General features: G+C 54.8%; 1 protein-coding gene across 2 annotated transcripts in view; it reads right to left on the bottom strand.

Moving 5' to 3' along the window:
* Positions 1-224: 224 nt before the first annotated feature.
* The window catches only part of COMT (catechol-O-methyltransferase), a 187,701-nt gene continuing 168,187 nt past the window's right edge, over positions 225-19,738 (bottom strand). For both annotated transcript variants that reach the window (XM_069620038.1, XM_069620039.1), the window contains exons 4-5: positions 16,686-16,817; positions 225-2,873 (exon numbers count right to left, since the gene is read on the bottom strand). In XM_069620038.1, the coding sequence (XP_069476139.1) occupies positions 2,694-2,873; positions 16,686-16,817 (312 nt within the window). In that variant the 3' untranslated portion in view covers positions 225-2,693. The remainder of the gene's footprint in view (positions 2,874-16,685; positions 16,818-19,738) is intronic.

The following is a 19,738-nucleotide window of genomic DNA, read 5'->3' on the forward strand; positions in this document are numbered from 1 at the left end:
TCATAATCAAACACTTTCAGTTTTAATAGCGGTCAGAGTTATTGGTATGTACACTGCATGTACGGTGAACTGACAAAAGCTAAAGAGCGGAGAAACAGAACCAACGACAAAAGGAAATGAGAAAAAACTTGAATTTCTGTATCCATTGGGAACTTGACAGAATTCATTTGATTAGGCACATCTGCAAGATATACATGGACAAATAAGAACACAACACAGAGAGGCCATTTGCTTGCCAGCAACTAGTGCTCATTTACTTGTGATGATGCTCAGTGCTTTGGTTCAGCACTTTTTTAGAATCTTTAAAGTACAGAACACATTTTGCACATTTCTAAAAACAGGGAGTCGGGGACGTAAAGACTTTCATGGAGTGCATCATGTTTAAATCATAACGTCCAGTTACATTATTCTTAAACATGTGGATGGAATTTTAATTCTCCCAAAACATCTCCTGGGTCTATCACGTCACCCACTGTGGGCCAATCAGGACTTTAACAAAAACGATTGCTTGATAAACAGAACAATTCCACTGGACATCTAAGTTTACACAGTGTTTTTGTCACAGAAGTCATTTACTCCTACAAAATGAATCATAGAAGTGTTTTGGGATTCGACAGATCGATTTATGTCCACTTTTTTGATAGAATGTTCATAGTTTTATGCCGAATAAACATAGAAATGGTCCCGATTTCATCCGAGAAGCAGGATTGCAATTTTTTGTGATGGCATAATAGGCCGTCTTCTCCCAAACAGTGAACTGAAGCCCTGGTTACATTAATGGAACAGTTTAAGAACACAAACTTAACTTAAATGCACAGTCCCAATTTGGCAAGTTTACTTCTTACAACAAATTTCGCCACCAAAGACATCTTGCTTGCACTTTTCACCCCAGGCCTTCCGTCGACGAAGGATCAGTCATTCGACATCCTTAAAATCTGCCACTACTGCTACAGTGTTATAGTCTCAGCTGCCACTTCCACAAACTCCATTCAGGAGGCATTATGATGTAGTCAAGTCCCACCCAGGCTACGAGTGGTTCCCGCCCAGGTACACATCCGCCCATGCCCAAAGGACCACCTGTTTTGCACTTCCTTTATTGAAACCATGGAGGAACTGTGATGGAACGGTGAAAGAGAATATGTCCTTTAAATTGAATTAGAATATATATAGCTTCACTTGAAGAGTTTAAGCTTTCAGCACAAAAAAATACTCCATTTAATTAAAGTTAATTTCTAAAGTTTGTATTACAGATGGTTCAACTATCGGTACCTAAACATTGTTTTGTGTTTTTTTTAATGGTCACACTGGGCAAAGCATAGGTTCATGCATACGCCTTATAAAAGTGGCTCTGCAGTTGTTTTGGACTACAACCCCCATCAGCCCTTCCCAGCATAGCCAATAGTGCGTTATCATGGGAGTTGTAGTCCCAAACATCTGGAGAGCCGCAGGTGGCAGGCTCCTGCCTTACAGAGTCCCGATTTGCCGCGTGACCAGTGTGTCAAGGGCATGCCCTGTCACGGCAAAGAGCTCTGATGCGTCCACAAATCAATCGCTACATATATGTTTATATCTGCCCTGCCCTCCCCACGCACATCATTCAGAGCCCTGCTGCACTCATGCACTTCTACCTGCACCCACTCCCTTGTTGCACTTCCCCTGCACTTCTCATTGACGCACTCGCACGATCCGAATGATGCAAGGCCTTGTAGGATCGTTTATCTTGTCTTGTCCCCGGTTTCCAATCCCTTCTCTTGTTGCGTCTAGAAACACTTGTGTATTGGCGCATTATAAATACCAAATCAAACAATACATCCAGGCAGATAGCTACATGCGTGTGTGTTGATACACACACATTCACATTTCTACATGATGATAAAGCTACATGCATATGTGTGTGTGTGGGTGTGTGGGTGTCTACAGGTAGACAGATAGTTATATTGTTAAATTTCTTGATGATTGGCTGCCTGTCTCCACAGATTCTCATTCTGAAGAACACAACAGCACCACCTTGTGGTTGGTACTAAGATATGTTATCCAGCTGCACGCAGGCCACTCCCAGGTGCCTGAGACATGAATTGGAATTGCGGGAAAACAGCAGAACTTTCTGTTTCTCATATTAGTCACTGTAGTGTCTTGTATCCCTTCTTTGTGTGTAGGTGAGCCCTTACCTGTGATGCCAGAGTGAGTGCTGGACTGCATGCCTATTATGAAAGGTTCCCTCCAATAGGTTCCAGGAGTTGCAGTTGGAAGAGCTACCTGGGTACCAGATAACTTACGATGACCGACACTCTGGGAGAATTGGGGGTGGTTAGGGGAGGGTCCAAGTACTAACTACATGGCCTACGCAGGGGGGTTTCGAATGTAGAAGATGGACTAGGCTCCTCTCTGCCTTAATACCAAGGTCCACACACCCTCCACTCCCCACCCTACCTGTGACTGGGCAACCTACTCCTCCCTGGTTCCTTGTAGATCCATTGCTACCAAATTGCCTGCCCTCCCCCTATCCTGTTGTTAGCTCCCTTGTATTGAGCCCTGGTGAGATACTTCACTCGCCATGTACTTCCCCCTATGACTTGTAAAGTACTCTGTTGCTTCCCGAATTAGGTGTGTCCTCAATAAATACGCAAATAATAAAAATAATAGAAAGACTTCTCCCACAATAACGACACTTGGTTTGGCAGAGCATAATGCATTCATCCCCTGTAGACGGCTTTCTCCAAGGCATCCTCCATGGTCATGTACTCCAGGTGGGACGGGTAGTTTGTGCAATCAAAGCGGCCGCAGGTGCGCACGTAACGCAGAAAGTCAGGCGCACCGGGCCATATGACGTTGTCAGCCACCAATACTGTCCCTTTCCTCAGCAATTTACACTCCTGCAGAGAGAGAAGAGGGGGAGGGTTATCTCCTGTATGGAGAAACAAAGTTCACTACACAGCCTCAACTTGTCGTTTCAAAGCACAGTACACAATGGATTTGATTATCGCTCTATTTATGTTGATCACTGACAAACCGCAGGTAATGGTGATTTCTCTAAGGTTGGTCAAGGGTACCCAAAGTTTATATTATATAATTGGTTATTTATAACGCGCTTAATGCCCAGAGGTTTTTAAGTGCGGACCCGGGGATCGAACCTGTGTTGCTCCGCAACGTCTTTCTTCCAAGGCGAGCGTGTCGCCCTGAGCTATCCAGGCTATTTACCTGGTTTCCCTCGAGGTGCCCACGTCATAGGTACTCAATTTACTGTTTGGGATGCAGGTGCAATGCCCTAAACGTGAAAAGAAACACTAGCTATGGAAATCCTACTAGCATGAAGATTTGGCCATTTCTAGGGCCAGCTTTTGTCATTTGTCGCAGCATTTCAGGCTATTTTCTAATTGGATTTAGTTTTGGCACATTCTAGGGAGCACTAGACCACCGAGTAAATAGTGGAGTGATGGGCAACAAAGAAGTTGTGACTGGTTTGCATTAGCATAAGGGCCTCTTGCATCGGTAGCCAGAGTCCTGCTATATTGAACAAGAGCCTGTTTTTTTTTATTTTTTATTTAATGCGTATGGCGAATAAAATGAAGCCTTTTGCATACAAATCCTCACACTAGATACAAAAGAGTTAAAACAACAAATAATGATCACTCATAAAAACATCTCTATTAAAATCCTCCTCCAACAGATCATATACTACAAATCTCACCAGTCATTAGTAAGTGCATATAGATTAAATGATTAGGTTAAATATTTGGATTAAACCCTTTCAAGTTAATATACATAGGCGCATCAGTGTCAGGAATCCTCTCTTATTCTATGGAATTGGCCCTGTCACTATTTGCGTTTTGCCTTGTATACGCTCCCACCAGTTTCTATAGATTTGGCCTATAAACGACACAGTCTTCTTTCACCTGGTATGTTCTGCCAGGTGCCAGTATGTTCCAAAACCAGCAAAATATTTAGTCGCAGGTGCATGATGAAGCATCTGAGTGTGTAGGACCATGCCTTAATCAGGTAACTGCGCGGCTTCTGATATTCGAAGCATTGTGTAGCATACTCCTCATAACGCTGGCTATTCTCTGCTACAGCAATGCATCTCAGCCGATGTCCTTCCTGTGACTGGAGCTTTAGTTTATATAAATAAAAACCAACATCTACGGCCTGTCAGGGGTAGGCCAATATTCGCCACATAGCCTTGTACAGAGTCGGCCAATTCAAGATGTGCTTCGTTACCCATTCTGTAATATGCATGTCCTTTGGGCACAGAAAGTGTATCAGGGGTAGCTATTGTGGCACTAACTTGGTTTATTTTTAGTAATAACTTTTTTCAAAAGTTAGTTTCCTGATAGTATATAAGGCGGTAGTGCCTAGTTCCATTCTTTCTCAAAGCCATCACAGGAACGGTCGTGCGTGAGTTCAGAAATGGCCTAAGTTTTTTTTTCCTTCTAATTTGTCTAACCAGCCCATGCGATTTTCAGGAACAGTTTCAAAGCCATATAATATACATGGCACAATTGCTTTGGCGTACACCTCCAAAAGTCCTTCCACTGACCCTGCTGATGAATCCCCTCAATACCAGCCATCGTCACATAATCTTTGCTTTGAGGTAGGCATAGTATTGTGAGGATTTAGGGGCACTGTAGAATGGTAGCCCAAGGTAGGCATAGGTTTTAACCCACTTGCTCCCCACTTGCTCCCCACGTGGCCCAAGCTCCCCACTCGCTCCCCATGTGGCCCAAGCTCCCCACTCTCTCCCCATGTGGGCCAAGATCCTAAAACTCTCCTCCATGTGGCTCAAGCTCCTCACTCTCCCCCTCCCATGCGGCCCAAGTTCCCCACTCTATACCCATGTGGAACAAGTTCCCCACTCACTCCACATGCGGCCCAAGATCCTAACACTCTCTCCCCATGCAGCCGAAGCTCCCCACTTGCTCCCCATGCGGCCCATGCTTACCACTGTCTCTCCATGTGGCCTAAGCTCCCCACTCGCTCCCCATGCGGACCAAGCTCCCCACTCTCTCCCCATGTGGCCTAAGCTCCCCACTCTCTCCCCATGTAGCCCAAGCTCCCCACTCCCCGCCCATGTGGCCCAAGCTCTCCACTCACTCCCCATGTGGCCCAAGCTCCCCACTCGCTTCCCATGTGGCCCATGCTCTCCACTCTTTCCTCATGCTGCCCAAGCTCCCCACTCTCTCCCCATGCGGCCCAAGCTCCCCACTCTCTCCCCATATGGCCCGAGCTTCCCACTCACTCCCCATGTGGCCCAAGCTCCACACTTGTTCCCCATGTGGCCCAAGCTTCCCACTCGCTCCCCATGTGGCCAAAGCTCCCCACTTGTTCCCTGTGTGGACCAAGCTCCCCATTTGTTCCCCATGTGACACAAGCTCCAATCACTGTCTCTCCATGTGGCCCAAGCTCCCCACTCTCTCCCCATGTGGCCTAAGCTCCCCACTCTCTCCCCATGTAGCCCAAGCTCCCCACTCCCTCCCCATGTGGCCCAAGCTCTCCACTCACTCCCCATGCGGCCCAAGCTCCCCACTCTCTCCCAATATGGCCCGAGCTTCCCACTCACTCCCCATGTGGCCCAAGCTCCACACTTGTTCCCTGTGTGGACCAAGCTCCCCATTTGTTCCCCATGTGACACAAGCTCCAATCACTGTCTCTCCATGTGGTTCAAGCTCCCCACTCTCTCCCCATGTGGCCTAAGCTCCCCACTCTCTCCCCATGTAGCCCAAGCTCCCCACTCCCTCCCCATGTGGCCCAAGCTCTCCACTCACTCCCCATGCGGCCCAAGCTCCCCACTCTCTCCCAATATGGCCCGAGCTTCCCACTCACTCCCCATGTGGCCCAAGCTCCACACTTGTTCCCCATGTGGCCCAAGCTTCCCACTCGCTCCCCATGTGGCCAAAGCACCCCACTTGTTCCCTGTGTGGGCCAAGCTCCCCATTTGTTCCCCATGTGACACAAGCTCCAATCACTGTGTCTCCATGTGGCCCAAGCTCCCCACTCTCTCCCCATGTTGCCCAAGCTCTGCAATCACTCCCCATGTGGCCAAAGCTCCCCACTTGCTTCCTATGTGGCCCAAGCTCCCCACTCTCTCCCCATGCGGCCCATGCTGCCCACTCTCTCCCCATATGGCCCAAGCTCCCCACTTGTTCCCCGTGTGGCCCAAGCTCCCCATTTGTTCCCCATGTGACACATCCTCCTCTCACTGTCTCTCCATGTGGCCCAAGCTCCCCACTCTCTCCCCATGGGGCCCAAGCTCCCCACTCTCTCCCCATGTAGCCCAAGATCCCCGCTGTCTCCCCATGTTGCCCAAGCTCCCCAATCACTCCCCATGTGGCCAAAGCTCCCCACTTGCTTCCCATGTGGCCCAAGCTCCCCACTCTCTCCCCATGTGGCACAAGATCCTAACGCTATCTCCCCATGTGGCCCCAGCTTCCCACTCATTCCCCATGTTGCCCTAGTTCCCCACTCTCTCCCCATGTGACCCAAGCTCCCCATGTGGCCCAAGCTCCCCATGTGACCAAAGCTCCCCATGTGGCCCAAGCTCCCCATGTGGCCCAAGCTCCCCATGTGGCCCAAGCTCCCCACTCGCTCCTCATATGGCCCAAGATCCCCACTGTCTCCCCATGCGGCCCAAGCTCCCCACTCTTTCCCCATGTGGCCCAAGCTCCCCACTCGCTCCCCATGTGGCCCAAGCTCCCCACGTGGCCCAAGCTCCCCACTCGCTCCCCACTCGCTCCCCATGTGGCCCAAGCTCCCCACTCTCTCCCATGTGGCCCAAGATCCTAACACGCTCCTCCATGTGGCCCAAGCTCCCCACTCTCTCCCCCCATGTGGCCCAAGTTCCCCACTCTCTCACCATGTGGCCCAAGATCCAAACACTCTCTCCTCATGTGGCCCAAGTTCCCCACTCTATCCCCATGTGGACCAAGTTCCCCACTCACTCCACATGCGGCCCAAGATCCTAACACTCTCTCCCCATGCAGCCCAAGCTCCCCACTCACTCCCCATGCCACCCATGCTTATCACTGTCTCTCCATGTGGCCTAAGCTTCCCACTCGCTCCCCATGCGGACCAAGCTCCCCACTCGCTCCGATGCGGACCAAGCTCCCCACTCTCTCCCCATGTGGCCTAAGCTCCCCACTCTCTCCCCATGTGGCCCAAGCTCCCCGCTCGCTCCCCGTGTGGCCCAAGCTCCCCACTCCCTTCCCATGTGGCCCAAGCTCCCCACTGTCTCCCCTTGCTGACCAAGCTCACCACTCTCTCCCCATGTGTCCTAAGCTCCCCACTCTCTCCCCATGTGGCCTAAGCTCCCCACTCACTTCCCATGTGGCCCAAGCTCCGCACTCCCTTCCCTTGTGGCCCAAGCTCTCCACTCTTTCTTCATGCTGCCCAAGCTCCCCACTCTCCCACCATATGGCCCAAGCATCCCACTCGCTCCCCATGTGGCCCAAGCTTCCCACTTGTTCCCCATGTGGCCCAAGCTCCCCACTCGCTCCCCATGTGGCCCAATCTCCCCACTTGTTCCCTGTGTGAGCCAAGCTCCCCATTTGTTCCCCATGTGACACAAGCTCCTCTCACTGTCTCTCCATGTGGCCCAAGCTCCCCACTCTCTCCCCATGGGGCCCAAACTCCCCACTCTCTCCCCATGTAGCCCAAGATCCTCGCTGTCTCGATATGTTGCCCAAGCTCCGCAATCACTCCCCATGTGGCCAAAGCTCCCCACTTGCTTCCCATGTGGCCCAAGCTCCCCACTCTCTCCCCATGCGGCCCAAGCTCCCCACTCTCTCTTGATGTGGCCCAAGCTTCCCACTTGTTCCCCGTGTGGCCCAAGCTCCCCATTTGTTCCCCATGTGACACAACCTCCTCTCACTGTCTCTCCATGTGGCCCAAGCTCCCAAATCTCTCCCCATGGGGCCCAAGCTCCCCACTCTCTCCCCATGTAGCCCAAGATCCCCGCTGTCTCCCCATGTTGCCCAAGCTCCCCAATCACTCCACATGTGGCCAAAGCTCCCCACTTGTTCCCCATGTGGCCCAAGCTTCCCACTCGCTCCCCATGTGGCCAAAGCTCCCCACTTGTTCCCTGTGTGGGCCAAGCTCCCCATTTGTTCCCCATGTGACACAAGCTCCAATCACTGTCTCTCCATGTGGCCCAAGCTCCCCACTCTCTCCCCATGTTGCCCAAGCTCTGCAATCACTCCCCATGTGGCCAAAGCTCCCCACTTGCTTCCCATGTGGCCCAAGCTCCCCACTCTCTCCCCATGCGGCCCATGCTGCCCACTCTCTCCCCATATGGTCCAAGCTCCCCACTTGTTCCCCGTGTGGCCCAAGCTCCCCATTTGTTCCCCATGTGACACATCCTCCTCTCACTGTCTCTCCATGTGGCCCAAGCTCCCCACTCTCTCCCCATGGGGCCCAAGCTCCCCACTCTCTCCCCATGTAGCCCAAGATCCCCGCTATCTCCCCATGTTGCCCAAGCTCCCCAATCACTCCCCATGTTGCCCTAGTTCCCCACTTGCTTCCCATGTGGCCCAAGCTCCCCATGAGGCCCAAGCTCCCCATGGGGCCCAAGCTCCCCATGTGACCAAAGCTCCCCATGTGGCCCAAGCTCCCCATGTGGCCCAAGCTCCCCATTCACTCCCCTTGTGGCCCAAGCTCCCCATGTGGCCCAAGCTCCCCACTCGCTCCTCATATGGCCCAAGATCCCCACTGTCTCCCCATGCGGCCCAAGCTCCCCACTCTTTCCCCATGTGGCCCAAGCTCCCCACTCGCTCCCCATGTGGCCCAAGCTCCCCACGTGGCCCAAGCTCCCCACTCGCTCCCCACTCGCTCCCCATGTGGTCCAAGCTCCCCACTCTCTCCCCATGTGGCCCAAGATCCTAACACTCTCCTCCATGTGGCCCAAGCTCCCCACTCTCTCCCCCATGTGGCCCAAGTTCCCCACTCTCTCACCATGTGGCCCAAGATCCAAACACTCTCTCCCCATGTGGCCCAGGTTCCCCACTCTATCCCCATGTGGACCAAGTTCCCCACTCACTCCACATGCGGCCCAAGATCCTAACACTCTCTCCCCATGCAGCCCAAGCTCCCCACTCACTCCCCATGCCGCCCATGCTTATCACTGTCTCTCCATGTGGCCTAAGCTTCCCACTTGCTCCCCATGAGGACCAAGCTCCCCACTCGCTCCCATGCGGACCAAGCTCCCCACTCTCTCCCCATGTGGCCTAAGCTCCCCACTCTCTCCCCATGTGGCCCAAGCTCCCCGCTCGCTCCCCGTGTGGCCCAAGCTCCCCACTCCCTTCCCATGTGGCCCAAGCTCCCCACTGTCTCCCCTTGCTGACCAAGCTCACCACTCTCTCCCCATGTGTCCTAAGCTCCCCACTCTCTCCCCATGTGGCCCAAGCTCCCCACTCACTTCCCATGTGGCCCAAGCTCCGCACTCGCTTCCCTTGTGGCCCAAGCTCTCCACTCTTTCTTCATGCTGCCCAAGCTCCCCACTCTCTCCCCATATGGCCCAAGCTTCCCACTCGCTCCCCATGTGGCCCAAGCTCCCCACTTGTTCCCCATGTGGCCCAAGCTCCCCACTCGCTCTCCATGTGGCCCAATCTCCCCACTTGTTCCCTGTGTGAGCCAAGCTCCCCATTTGTTCCCCATGTGACACAAGCTCCTCTCACTGTCTCTCCATGTGGCCCAAGCTCCCCACTCTCTCCCGATGGGGCCCAAGCACCCCACTCTCTCCCCATGTAGCCCAAGATCCTCACTGTCTCACCATGTTGCCCAAGCTCCGCAATCACTCCCCATGTGGCCAAAGCTCCCCACTTGCTTCCCATGTGGCCCAAGCTCCCCACTCTCTCCCCATGCGGCCCAAGCTCCCCACTCTCTCTGGATGTAGCCCAAGCTTCCCACTTGTTCCCCGTGTGGCCGAAGCTCCCCATTTGTTCCCCATGTGACACAACCTCCTCTCACTCTCTCTCCATGTGGCCCAAGCTCCCAAATCTCTCCCCATGGGGCCCAAGCTCCCCACTCTCTCCCCATGTAGCCCAAGATCCCCGCTGTCTCCCCATGTTGCCCAAGCTCCCCAATCACTCCCCATGTGGCCAAAGCTCCCCACTTGTTCCCTGTGTGGGCCAAGCTCCCCATTTGTTCCCCATGTGACAAGCTCCTCTCACTGTCTCTCCATGTGGCCCAAGCTCCCCACTCTCTCCCCATGGGGCCCAAGCTCCCCACTCTCTCCCCATGGGGCCCAAGCTCCCCACTCTCTCCCTATGTAGCCCAAGATCCACGCAGTCTCCCCATGTTGCCCAAGCTCCACAATCACTCCCCATGTGGCCAAAGCTCCCCACTTGCTTCACATGTGGCCCAAGCTCCCTGCTCTCTCCCCATGCGGCCCAAGCTGCCCACTCTCGCTTGATGTGGCCCAAGCTTCCCACTTGTTCCCTGTGTGGCCCAAGCTCCCCATTTGTTCCCCATGTGACACAACCTCCTCTCACTGTCTCTCCATGTGGCCCAAGCTCCCAAATCTCTCCCCATGGGGCCCAAGCTCCCCACTCTCTCCCCATGTAGCCCAAGATCCCCGCTGTCTCCCCATGTTGCCCAAGCTCCCCAATCACTCCCCATGTGGCCAAAGCTCCCCACTTGTTCCCCATGTGGCCCAAGCTTCCCACTCGCTCCCCATGTGGCCAAAGCTCCCCACTTGTTCAATGTGTGGGCCAAGCTCCCCATTTGTTCCCCATGTGACACAAGCTCCAATCACTGTCTCTCCATGTGGCCCAAGCTCCCCACTCTCTCCCCATGTTGCCCAAGCTCTGCAATCACTCCCCATGTGGCCAAAGCTCCCCACTTGCTTCCCATGTGGCCCAAGCTCCCCACTCTCTCCCCATGCGGCCCGTGCTGCCCACTCTCTCCCCATATGGCCCAAGCTCCCCACTTGTTCCCCGTGTGGCCCAAGCTCCCCATTTGTTCCACATGTGACACATCCTCCTCTCACTGTCTCTCCATGTGGCCCAAGCTCCCCACTCTCTCCCCATGGGGCCCAAGCTCCCCACTCTCTCCCCATGTAGCCCAAGATCCCCGCTGTCTCCCCATATTGCCCAAGCTCCCCAATCACTCCCCATGTGGCCAAAGCTCCCCACTTGCTTCCCATGTGGCCCAAGCTCCCCACTCTCTCCCCATGTGGCACAAGATCCTAACGCTATCTCCCCATGTGGCCCCAGCTTCCCACTCATTCCCCATGTTGCCCTAGGTTCCCACTCTCTCCCTATGTGACCCAAGCTCCCCATGTGACCAAAGCTCCCCATGTGGCCCAAGCTCCCCATGTGGCCCAAGCTCCCCATTCACTCCCCTTGTGGCCCAAGCTCCCCATGTGGCCCAAGCTCCCCACTCGCTCCTCATATGGCCCAAGATCCCCACTGTCTCCCCATGCGGCCCAAGCTCCCCACTCTTTCCCCATGTGGCCCAAGCTCCCCACGTGGCCCAAGCTCCCCACTCGCTCCCCACTCGCTCCCCATGTGGCCCAAGCTCCCCACTCTCTCCCCATGTGGCCCAAGATCCTAACACTCTCCTCCATGTGGCCCAAGCTCCCCACTCTCTCCCCCATGTGGCCCAAGTTCCCCACTCTCTCACCATGTGGCCCAAGATCCAAACACTCTCTCCCCAAGTGGCCCAAGTTCCCCACTCTATCCCCATGTGGACCAAGTTCCCCACTCACTCCACATGCGGCCCAAGATCCTAACACTCTCTCCCCATGCAGCCCAAGCTCCCCACTCACTCCCCATGCCGCCCATGCTTATCACTTTCTCTCCATGTGGCCTAAGCTTCCCACTCGCTCCCCATGCGGACCAAGATCCCCACTCGCTCCCATGCGGACCAAGCTCCCCACTCTCTCCCCATGTGGCCTAAGCTCCCCACTCTCTCCCCATGTGGCCCAAGCTCCCTGCTCGCTCCCCGTGTGGCCCAAGTCCCCACTCCCTTCCCATGTGACCCAAGCTCCCCACTGTCTCCCCTTGCTGACCAAGCTCACCACTCTCTCCCCATGTGTCCTAAGCTCCCCACTCTCTCCCCATGTGGCCCAAGCTCCCCACTCACTTCCCATGTGGCCCAAGCTCCGCACTCGCTTCCCTTGTGGCCCAAGCTCTCCACTCTTTCTTCATGCTGCCCAAGCTCCCCACTCTCTCCCCATATGGCCCAAGCTTCCCACTCGCTCCCCATGTGCCCAAAGCTCCCCACGTGTTCCCCATGTGGCCCAAGCTCCCCACTCGCTCCCCATGTGGCCCAATCTCCCCACTTGTTCCCTGTGTGAGCCAAGCTTCTCATTTGTTCCCCATGTGACACAAGCTCCTCTCACTGTCTCTCCATGTGGCCCAAGCTCCCCACTCTCTCTCCATGGGGCCCAAGCTCCCCACTCTCTCCCCATGTAGCCCAAGATCCTCGCTGTCTCGCCATGTTGCCCAAGCTCCGCAATCACTCCCCATGTGGCCAAAGCGCCCCACTTGCTTCCCATGTGGCCCAAGCTCCCCACTCTCTCCCCATGCGGCCCAAGCTCCCCACTCTCTCTGGATGTGGCCCAAGCTTCCCACTTGTTCCCCATGTTGCCCAAGCTCCCCATTTGTTCCCCATGTGACAAGCTCCTCTCACTCTCTCCCCATATGGCCCAAGCTCCACACTTGTTCCCCGTGTGGCACAAGCTCCCCATTTGTTCCCCATGTAACACAACCTCCTCTCACTGTCTCTCCATGTGGCCCAAGCTCCCCACTCTCTCCCCATGGTGCCCAAGCTCCCCACTCTCTCCCCATGTAGCCCAAGATCCCTGCTGTCTCCCCATGTTGCCCAAGCTCCCCAATCACTCCCCATGTGGCCAAAGCTCCCCACTCTCTCCCCATGTGGTGCAAGATCCTAACGCTCTCTCCCCATGTGGCCCCAGCTTCCCACTCATTCCCCATTTGGCCCTAGTTCCCCACTCTCTCCCCATGTGGCCCAAGCTCCCCACTCACTTCCCATGTGGCCCAAGCTCCGCACTCGCTTCCCTTGTGGCCCAAGCTCTCCACTCTTTCTTCATGCTGCCCAAGCTCCCCACTCTCTCCCCATATGGCCCAAGCTTCCCACTCGCTCCCCATGTGGCCAAAGCTCCCCACGTGTTCCCCATGTGGCCCAAGCTCCCCACTCGCTCCCCATGTGGCCCAATCTCCCCACTTGTTCCCTGTGTGAGCCAAGCTCCTCATTTGTTCCCCATGTGACACAAGCTCCTCTCACTGTCTCTCCATGTGGCCCAAGCTCCCCACTCTCTCTCCATGGGGCCCAAGCTCCCCACTCTCTCCCCATGTAGCCCAAGATCCTCGCTGTCTCGCCATGTTGCCCAAGCTCCGCAATCACTCCCCATGTGGCCAAAGCTCCCCACTTGCTTCCCATGTGGCCCAAGCTCCCCACTCTCTCCCCATGTGGCCCAAGCTCCCCACTCTCTCTGGATGTGGCCCCCAAGCTTCCCACTTGTTCCCCATGTTGCCCAAGCTCCCCAATCACTCCCCATGTGGCCAAAGCTCCCCACTTGTTCCCTGTGTGGGCCAAGCTCCCCATTTGTTCCCCATGTGACAAGCTCCTCTCACTGTCTCTCCATGTGGCCCAAGCTCCCCACTCTCTCCCCATGGGGCCCAAGCTCCCCACTCTCTCCCCATGTAGCCCAAGATCCACGCAGTCTCCCCATGTTGCCCAAGCTCCACAATCACTCCCCATGTGGCCAAAGCTCCCCACTTGCTTCCCATGTGGCCCAAGCTCCCCGCTCTCTCCCCATGCTGCCCAAGCTCCCCACTCTCTCCCCATATGGCCCAAGCTTCCCACTCGCTCCCCATGTGGCCAAAGCTCCCCACGTGTCCCCCATGTGGCCCAAGCTCCCCACTCGCTCCCCATGTGGCCCAATCTCCCCACTTGTTCCCTGTGTGAGCCAAGCTCCTCATTTGTTCCCCATGTGACACAAGCTCCTCTCACTGTCTCTCCATGTGGCCCAAGCTCCCCACTCTCTCCCCATGGTGCCCAAGCTCCCCATTCTCTCCCCATGTAGCCCAAGATCCCTGCTGTCTCCCCATGTTGCCCAAGCTCCCCAATCACTCCCCATGTGGCCAAAGCTCCCCACTCTCTCCCCATGTGGTGCAAGATCCTAACGCTCTCTCCCCATGTGGCCCCAGCTTCCCACTCATTCCCCATTTGGCCCTAGTTCCCCACTCTCTCCTCATGTGGCCCAAGCTCCCCATTCTCTCCCCATGTGGCCCAAGCTCCCCATGTGACCAAAGCTCCCCATGTGGCCCAACCTCCCCATGTGGCCCAAGCTCCCCACTCGCTCCTCATATGACCCAAGATCCCCACTGTCTCCCCATGCGGCCCAACCTCCCCACTCTTTCCCCATGCGGCCCAAGCTCCCCACTCGCTCCCCAATGCGGCCGAAGCTCCCCACTTGCTCCCAATGTGACCCAAGCTCCCCACTCGCTCCCCATGTGGCCCAAGCTCCTCACGTGGCCCAAGCTCCCCACTCGCTCCCCACTCGCTCCCCATGTGGCCCATGCTCCCCACTCTCTCCCCATGTGGCCCAAGATCCTAACACTCTCCCCGCATGTGGCCTAAGCTCCCCACTCTCTCCCCGCATGTGGCCCAAGTTCCCCACTCTCCCGCCATGTGGCCCAAGATCCAAATACTCTCTCCCCATGTGACCCAAGTTCCCCACTCTATCCCCATGTGGACCAACTTCCTCACTCACTCCACATGCGGCGCAAGATCCTAACACTCTCTCCCCATGCAGCCCAAGCTCCCCACTCGCTCCCCATGCGGGCCAAGCTCCCCACTCTCTCCCCATGCATGTGGCCTAAGCTCCCCACTCTCTCCCCATGTGCCCCAAGATCCCCGCTTGCTCCCCATGTGGCCCAAGCTCCCCACTCCCTCCTCATGTGGCCCAAGCTCCCCACTGTCTCCCCTTGCGGACCAAGCTCACCACTCTCTCCCCATGTTTTCTAAGACCCCCACCCTCTCCCCATGTGGCCCAAGCTCCCCACTCGCTCCCCATGTAGCCCAAGCTCCCCACTCGCTCCCCATGTGGCCCAAGCTCCCCACTCGCTTCCCATGTGGCCCAAGCTCTCCACTCTTTCTTCATGCTGCCCAAGCTCCCCACTCTCTCCCCATATGGCCCAAGCTTCCCACTCGCTCCCCATGTGGCCCAAGCTCCCCACTTGTTCCCCATGTGGCCCAAGCTCCCCACTTGTTCCCTGTGTGGGCCAAGCTCCCCATTTGTTCCCCATGTGACACAAGCTCCTCTCACTGTCTCTCCATGTGGCCCAAGCTCCCCACTCTCTCCCCCATGGGGCCCAAGCTCCCCACTCTCTCCCCATGTAGCCCAAGATCCCCGCTGTCTCCCCATGTTGCCCAAGCTCTGCAATCACTCCCCATGTGGCCAAAGCTCCCCACTTGCTTCCCATGTGGCCCAAGCTCCCCACTCTCTCCCCATGCGGCCCAAGCTCCCCACTCGCTCCTGATGTGGCCGAAGCTCCCCACTCTCTCCCCATATGGCGCAAGATCCTAACGCTCTCTCCCTATGTGGCCCCAGCTCCCCACTCTCTCCCCATGTGCCCCAAGATCCCTGCTTGCTCCCCATGTGGCCCAAGCTCCCCACTCCCTCTTCGTGTGGCCCAAGCTCCCCACTGTCTCCCCTTGCGGACCAAGCTCACCACTCTCTCCCCATGTTTTCTAAGATCCCCACTCTCTCCCCATGTGGCCCAAGCTCCCCGCTCGCTCCCCATGTGGCCCAAGCTCCCCACTCGCTCCCCATGTGGCCCAAGCTCCCCACTCGCTTCCCATGTGGCCCAAGCTCTCCACTCTTTCTTCATGCTGCCCAAGCTCCCCACTCTCTCCCCATATGGCCCAAGCTTCCCACTCGCTCCCCATGTGGCCCAAGCTCCCCACTTGTTCCCCATGTGGCCCAAGCTCCCCACTTGTTCCCTGTGTGGGTCAAGCTCCCATTTGTTCCCCATGTGACACAAACTCCTCTCACTGTCTCTCCATGTGGCCCAAGCTCCCCACTCTCTCCTCCATGGGGCCCAAGCTCCCCACTCTCTCCCCATGTAGCCCAAGATCCCCGCTGTCTCCCCATGTTGCCCAAGCTCTGCAATCACTCCCCATGTGGCCAAAGCTCCCCACTTGCTTCCCATGTGGCCCAAGCTCCCCACTCTCTCCCCATGCGGCCCAAGCTCCCCACTCGCTCCTGATGTGGCCGAAGCTCCCCACTCTCTCCCCATGTGGCGCAAGATCCTAACGCTCTCTCCCTATGTGGCAACAACTCCCCACTCGCTCCCCATGTGGCCCAAGCTCCCCACTCCCTCTCCATGTTGCCCAAGCTCCCCACTCGCTCCCCATGTGGAACAGGCTCCTGTCACTGTCTCTCCATGTGGCCTAAGCGCCTCTCACTGTCTCTCCATGTGGCCCAAGAGCCTCTCACTGTCTCTCCATGTGCCCCAAAGCTCCCACCTCACCTTATCTTGTCTATGTGTCTGAGGCCTGCTCAGGAGGTTGAAATGGTGCTGCGCTCAGATTCTGGCAAGAGAGGAAACCGTCCCCCCTTCTGCCCACAGGATCAGGACTAAGAACACTGCAATGAGAGTGGATATGAACAAAGCAGACATGGAATGATTGAGATCAGAAGGGATTGAGTCACGGCTGCCACTCACCTCCAGTAGCTTCGTGTCAGGCAGGTACCCGTCCTTGACGTGGTCGATGAACACGAAGTCAAAGGTGCCCACTTCGTGTTTCTTCTTCAGCCGCGGAATCACCTCTTCAGATGGACCTTGCACGAAGTGGACCTGAGGGCACAGAACCCATGTATGGTCAGACCCCTCCCACCACACATGCCCACCCGCCTGCGGGTTCTCGCGAGCGCTCTGCTTGTAAAGGTGTGTTATTTGAAGGACCCTGGGAGGCACAGGTGCGGAGGATAAACGTGTGGGTGCTGTGACTGAGCAAGGCCTGTTGATAGGGGAGATAGGAGCCACGTAGCTTGCCCTACTTACCACCGCTGACTGCTAATTGCAGGTGGCGGAAAGGGCGGGACAATGGCTGCCCCTCCAGGCACATCCTCTCTCTGGACCCAGGAATCCGCATGTGGTCTCCAGCCTGGCATCACAGAGGACACCAGACTAGAAGGGATTAAGCAGAGGGGAGGGCAACATCTGGGCTCAGAGGTGCAAGACTCTGGGGGTGAAGGGGAAGGGCAGTAATTGCTCTTCAACAGCTGCCTACCATACATGCCAACATTATCCATTCCATTCGGGAGACAGTTGTCCAGCCCTGTGATTAACTTTGCATTCTGGGACTCATAGTCATGAAGGCCCCCATAATATACCCAGGACTTCAAGTCCCAGAATGCAAAATTAAAACTAGGACTGGCCATGGCATGAAGGGCTGCGTATGTGACATGAAACCATCACACTTTCCTGTGCATGCACAGGACCGTTTGCTCTATTTGGAACTGTGCAGGGTGGGTACAAATGATGTCATGAGCGGCATCGCCCATGCCAACAGGTCAACGCCCCCATGCCATTTGTTAGATGCTTATCCGGTTTTGATTTTACCTTTGCATTCTGGGACATTTTACACCCTAAAAAGGAGGCACATATTCAGAACTAAAAAATAGGGAGAAGAAAACCCTGCAATAAAAAAATAGGAAATGACTGACACGTAGTAGCCTGCCCTGCACCCACACAGACTCACGCAGATATGTGGGAGAGTGGTTCCAGCAGAGCAGCACCATCTGAATGGGACCTTTAATGCATACATGCCAACCCCATACCATGCTGCAGATGCTAGTCTAGTCCGTGCACCTGCCCATTATAAACCCTGGACTACAAGTCCCAGAATGCAAAGGTAAAACCAGGACCGGAGCAGCATCTAGGAAGCGGAATGGGGCCTGTATGCTTTTAATGTGCATCAATTAATAGATGCAGTGATTTATGGATTACAAAAAGATATCGGTTTTAGGATGGACATATATTTTTATTCGCCTATAAAATGCCTCACTGTAAAGGGCAGTTATACTCCCTCACAAATCCTTTTAACTTCCCAGAATGAAAGGAAAACCAGGAGTGAGCGGTTGAGCGTCTCTCAGAAGGCACGGGGCATGTCGGCAAGGCACGCCCATGCTGCGGCAACAATCTTAGTGCAAGTTCGGGGAAATGCGATGCAGGAAAAGTGCAACTTTTAGCTAAAGCCGCAAAGGACAAACACAGGATTCGTGGCGTAAGTCTGCCCGGACACAGGAGACACACTTATATAACCCTCATGGGGAAACTTAAAGTAACCTTCGATCAGAGAAATAACACTTGCAAACTCTTAACAACTTCCTGTCCTCCTTTTTGTGAAGCACGGACGCATGTTTTTATGTGATAATGTCGCCTGGAAAAAGTTGCCAGGCAGGTGATTTACCTCTAAAATACTTTATATTATAAACTCCCATCCTAGAATATTTGGGGAAAATGTTTAATTTGACTGAGGGTGCATTTTTGAGGAAATGTCGCCCCCTCGTGGCCATTTTCCAGGCGACTTTATCAATGGACACGGGACGCAATTGGTAAGTCTACTCTTTTCCCACAGCACAGGCCAACGCCATACGAAATGGGTCAGGACTTTGGTTATACGTGTCCATTTATGTGGGTTTTTAATAAAGCTGTGGCTTGTCGCTTTGCACCTCTTCGCAGCTCTCATTGGAGCAGTTTAGGAGCTGTACTAAGGAGCAGTAAAAGGCACGGAACCAAATGGAGACATTACATCGTGCCTCTCCCAGATCCAGGAATTGATTAGGCCAAGTGCCTGGTGCCGCAACGGCACTATGTGGCAGTGCTATGCCAACGCATTCACCTGCTACATTCACTAGGTACTCCAACTGAACCAGTTAAAGAAAGAACCAGGGAGTCACTCTAAGCAAAACCACCCTAAAGCTTAGCTTTGGTCACCAAACTAGTCTGTGCCCTAGTGCTATACTGTCATCAATGTTATACCCAAGAAAGATCAGAAGCCACTATAAGTTGCCCAAAACACTGCCACACAGTAGCTTCTTGTCATTCCGACAGTTATATAGTGTGTGGAATCGCTTTTTCCTTTCAACTGCACAGGTAGTCCCCTAAAACGTTGCAGACGCGGTCTAGTCTTTACGCTAGTCTTACGCAACATCAGCTGCAGCTCCTGGTCTGTCTCACGGCATTGACGTCATACAAAAGCCACCATTACGCCATACGTAAGAGTGGACGCTTCTCCAGGAAAGGCTCCGACAAGTCCACACAGACCATAAAAAATTCAAACCGATGATTATATACTCAACCCGAGAAGAAGGAGCAATGAGGCTGAAGCCTCGGTATCCAAAGATCACCGCTGATGGATAAAATCTATCAGTAAGAAGAAGAAAGAAAGCACAGCGGTAAGGCGAATTTGCAACTTCCTTGTTGCCTTGCACTGTCTGGTCTTCCCTGTTCTCCGCTGTCTTTTGCTACTTTTTCTTTGTCCTGTTTCTGCTCTAATCTTCCCAATCCTTGCTGCTGTCCTGTCGGATCCACCGAGTGCTGCCCGCGGTTTCGATGAGCTACAGCTCCTGCCAGAACGTGAACTGAGTCATCTTCACATCGAGGTTTTTTCTCTTGGCTGGGAGTTTTTTGTCTCAGGGTTTGTTCCTCAATGGAGTCATTTGTTGTTGCAACTGCAATAAAGCTGTGCCTCAGCCGAAGGAGTTTGCCAG

Source organism: Ambystoma mexicanum, chromosome 10 (assembly GCF_040938575.1).
Source record: "Ambystoma mexicanum isolate Mex_15411 chromosome 10, UKY_AmexF1_1, whole genome shotgun sequence".
NCBI classification, from domain to species: domain Eukaryota; kingdom Metazoa; phylum Chordata; class Amphibia; order Caudata; family Ambystomatidae; genus Ambystoma; species Ambystoma mexicanum.